General features: G+C 33.6%; 1 protein-coding gene across 1 annotated transcript; it reads left to right on the top strand.

Annotated features, from left to right (window-relative positions):
• Nucleotides 1-286: 286 nt before the first annotated feature.
• On the top strand, nucleotides 287-3,447 carry LOC131600587 (uncharacterized). The gene is made up of 5 exons (XM_058872725.1): nucleotides 287-648; nucleotides 735-862; nucleotides 1,635-1,747; nucleotides 2,962-3,147; nucleotides 3,238-3,447. Exons 1-5 carry the CDS (start codon nucleotides 356-358, stop codon nucleotides 3,265-3,267), a joined length of 750 nt encoding a protein of 249 aa, XP_058728708.1. The 5' UTR covers nucleotides 287-355; the 3' UTR covers nucleotides 3,268-3,447.
• The last annotated feature ends 1,002 nt before the right edge of the window (nucleotides 3,448-4,449 follow it).

Genomic DNA, 4,449 nt, shown 5'->3' with positions numbered 1-4,449 from the left:
TTCATAGTTAAAAGAATTTAACATTTTTACTCATTATTGACAAATTAAAATTAAATTATTTATAAGAGGAGAATAGAATTAAACAACTTTTAAAAAATGAGAGGTCTAATTGAGGGGTAAATGGATCTCTTTAAACAACTTTGTTGGACAACAATTACCCAAAGAAAAAAGCCCAGCCCAAAAAATAAAAGCCCAGCCCAAAGTATTTACTATTTATCCAATAATTATTTTTGACAAAAAAAAAAACATAACAAAAATTTGATCATGTTATGTGGATGAGAAACCATAGAACAAACAAATGAACCTCAAATATTGAGAATCAACCAACACAAACGTTAGTGAGTTGTAAATACTAATGATGCTTGTTAGCCATATCCAAGCTCCTTTTGGAGCCATGTTTGCAAACTGTTCCATCCCATCTTCAACCAAATTCATCACTTCAAACTCTCCACAAAGTTTCACTAGAAGAAGCTCCATTAGAACATTGAATCTTATACTAGCCAAAGCTGTAAGAAACGCAGACTCAACTTCACCCTCAAAGCCCTCTTCCAATGATCAAACTGTTTTTGTTGGCGATAAGGATGTTCCATTGGAGGGTGTCATTCAGTTCGACAAACCCAACTCATCTGCTCGTATTGAAAAATGGGGGTAATGTTATTATTTTTTTGTTGGTATTTTTATGCATAAAAATGGAAACTTTATGTTAATTTTCATCTGGGTTTTTTTGGTTGTAGGCGTGTAGCTTTGTTTGCTGGTGGAGATGTGTTGGCTTTGCTTTTGTTTTCAACTATTGGAAGATATAGTCATGGACTCTCTATTTTTGACTTTGAAACTCTGCATACTGCTGATCCTTTTATAGCTGGTATGTTTGGTTTTCATGATTGTGAAGTTTATGTCTTTGAAATCAAGGTTTTACATTGTTCACGCGCCACTGTCCTTGATATTGTGAAGAATTGCAAGTAAATAGTTGCATGCAGCCTTAGTATGTAGGACAAACATTTCAGATTGAAGTTTGAAGTTGTGTTCGGTCTCTGACTTGTGAAGTTTTTGTCTTTGAAATCAAAGTTTTACATTGTTGCCGCGTCGCAGTGCTTGATATTGTGAAGAATTGCAAGTAAATAGTTGCATGCAGCCTTAGTATGTAGGACAAACATTTCAGATTGAAGTTGTGTTTAGTGTGTGACACATTTGTGTTTTTCATGATTGTGAAGTTTTAGTCTTTGAAATCAAGGTTTTAAATTGTTGCTGCTTCACTGTCCTTGCTATTGTGAAGAATTGCTAGTAAACAGGCTCATGAAGCCTTTACATGTATCACCAATGATTCAGATCGACGTTGTGTTTGGTGTCTGACACGTGTCTGTTTCTGACAACAACACATTGCGGTAAATGGCCTCATGCGATGCAACCTTATTATGTAGCACAAACTCCTCATATTGAAGGTGTATCTTGCATTTTTTTTTGTCTGAGACGCGTTAGTATTTGTGTATGTGTCAAGTGCTGCATTGACCATAATCAAACTGACATAGTATTTGCATATTCATAAAATGCTAATATTGCGGCTGAGATTGATGTTGTGAACCTATTTTCTAAATTAGAGATTTGAAATTTGTTGGATGTGTTTCAATGGTTGGCAGGGTGGTTTTTAGGTGCTTACTTCCTTGGAGGTTTTAGTGAAGATGGGCGTGGGATGAATGGTCTACCCAAAGGTCTCATTGCTACTGCTAAATCATGGGCTGTTGGGATCCCTGTAAGTTGAACATGGTCTCCTATTTGGAGCTTATTGGCTTACTTCAAATAATCTATCTTTACATCAGTTGTTGTTCTAACTGCGTTGATATTCTCATTTTTGGCATTTTTTCTTTAGCATTTTAGTCCAAATAAACAACCATTTTGGTTCTTAAATGTGTGAGGTACTCTTGCACTGTCGCAACAGTCCCAAACTGTATCAAAGTTACTAAAGCCAGAGTAATCAATAGCAGCGCTATTCCGCTTTAGGCCGGCCGCTATGGGAAGAGTCCTAGCGGTGCAGAACACTATAGTGGCTGCTATAGGGTAAATAGCGGATACCAGAACAGAGCGGTTTCTGGCCCGCTAATTATTTCCCCCTCAAAAAAACCTAAACCACCCCTTAAATTTACAATGTTTTAATGATAATTTTGGACTTTTCAATCAAATTTGAGTCGAAATTCAACCTTAACCTTCCTTCATAGTCGTTTACACTTCAATAGTCATGTGTGTTTTGATTTATGAATATTTTATGAGTTGAGTTATTTGTTTAATTTTACATTAAATATATCTTTATAATTACTATATGTAATTTTTCCAAAAAATGATCAAATAAAGAGGTCATCCCGCTCCCGCTATCCCATGTTTGGGATTGGCTGCTCCGGGCCACTATCCGGGAATGACTATTTTGACTAAAACATATGCAAATGTGTCTTTCATGAGCCAATTTAGTTCTCGAATGTTTCTTTTGTTAGTTAGTTCGACTATTGAATATATCTTCCCTTAGTCACTTGGTTCATAAATTAAAACTACTAGCAAAAGGCAGAATTGGAGATGTTTTTGTAATTTCGACTCATTCAGAGACTACTGCGACAATGTCTCACATATTTAGAGATCAAAATGCCTGTTTACTCAGTTTTTTACTGAGTCTTCAATGTAGTTTTTCGAATACTTGAAACTTCATAATTGAATAAACTAGTTGCTTACAAAAATTCAGAGATAAGTAAAATGAACTCTTACATTTGAAGTACTAATTGAAGAATGATTAGTTGAGTATGATGTTACTTCGGAGTTTCAACTGCTAAATTTTAATATGGTATGAGAGTCTGTCCAATATCCATTGGATCATTTGTTATATGGCCACTCTGATCACGCTCTAGATGTTCAGTTTTATTTTTCTTTCTGTTGATCTTACCAACAACTAATGTTACTTATATCTTTTTAACTTGTTGGCAGATAGGAATAGCAATAAGGGCAATAAAATCAGGCCATTTGCCTAACTATGGTTTTGTACTTGTGAGTCTCGGAAGCACCGCTGTTCTACTCATCGCAGTCCGGGCATTACTATACGCCATTACTCCCTTCGACAATAGTAAGAAGAACGATGTCTATCGCAACGGAAATCCCTTCGAACTTTTTGAGGTACATAATCTTTTCAGCTTTATCAGATCCTTTGATGTTACATTTCTTATTCCATCACATAATACAAAATTTGTTTCTTTTCTTTTGTAGCTTCTCACATCATTAGTACGGCGGTGGTAACCGTTATTCGGTTACATGTTCATGGTGCTGTAATGTATATGCATCGAGATATCGGTTTCCATGACAAAATCTCTATGTTACCACTCCATTCAAATGAAACAAGTAGAAGCATTATACATATGTTTGTTGTAATTGAATTTCAATCATTGGTTGTTACATAATTTACAAATTTGATTAGTTTATAAAAGGGTTTAAGTCATTTGTACCATTTTCTGCTCCATTTGCACTATGGTCTGCTAGGTTTTTCTGAATGAGCATACCATTCACATCACACGATGATGAAAGTTTTCGATGTTATATTCTGTTTGCACATATTTCAAATTAGTTCATAAAGTAGTCAAGTTCTTGAAATCAAATAGGTCATTGAGAGGTAATTTTTTTTCCATCCTTATATAGATTATCCCAAATCCTAGGCAGAAAAGTAAAAAATGCTTATAGTTTATATGGATGCACTATTTTCACATAAAATAAGCACAAATAAGTGAGCAAAGATTTTATGGAGAATATTTTCGAAAACATCTCATACGAAATACAATTGATTAAATAGATAAAAATGGACTTAGGAATATTTTCGGACTAATTTTTTTGCAAAAATGAGGTGGCTGCGTTAAAATAGCTAAAAATGGACTAATAAATATTTTTGGAGATGCATTTCCGATTAATTTTTAGCAAAAATGAAACAGTTGGGTTAAAATAACTAAAAATCTATTCCGAAATATTTTTGGAGATGTATTTTTAAATTATTTTTTTCTTTCAAAAATGAGGTTAAAATAACTAAAAGGAGTTGAAACATGATTATAATTCACTCCATTTTAAAATTTGGATTTTTGATTTTGACTTTTATATAATGTTTCATAGTGAACTATACATCTATTGATGTTGCCCCAAGTCTTCCTTTACACCTTGTGATCTTCCTTCTTGAATGATCTACTTGTAAATCAATCACCATTTGATTACCTAATGATCTACTTGTAAATCAATCACCATTTGATTTGTAGGTAGTTTCATAAATTCTTCTTCTCCTATGCCTTCAACTATATTATACTCTATTTGCTTTCACACACAACTAATCAGTACGGTCAAAATAATTTTTTTTAATATGTAGTAACAAGACAATTAACTTTGTCTCCAGGATCTTCAAATTTTAATGGCTAAATTTAAGAACAGTAACAAAAAACAATA

The sequence above is a fragment of the Vicia villosa genome, linkage group LG4 (assembly GCF_029867415.1).
Source record: "Vicia villosa cultivar HV-30 ecotype Madison, WI linkage group LG4, Vvil1.0, whole genome shotgun sequence".
NCBI classification, from domain to species: domain Eukaryota; kingdom Viridiplantae; phylum Streptophyta; class Magnoliopsida; order Fabales; family Fabaceae; genus Vicia; species Vicia villosa.
Note: the sequence above shows the minus strand (reverse complement) of the source record. Positions and strands in the feature narration are given on the sequence as shown.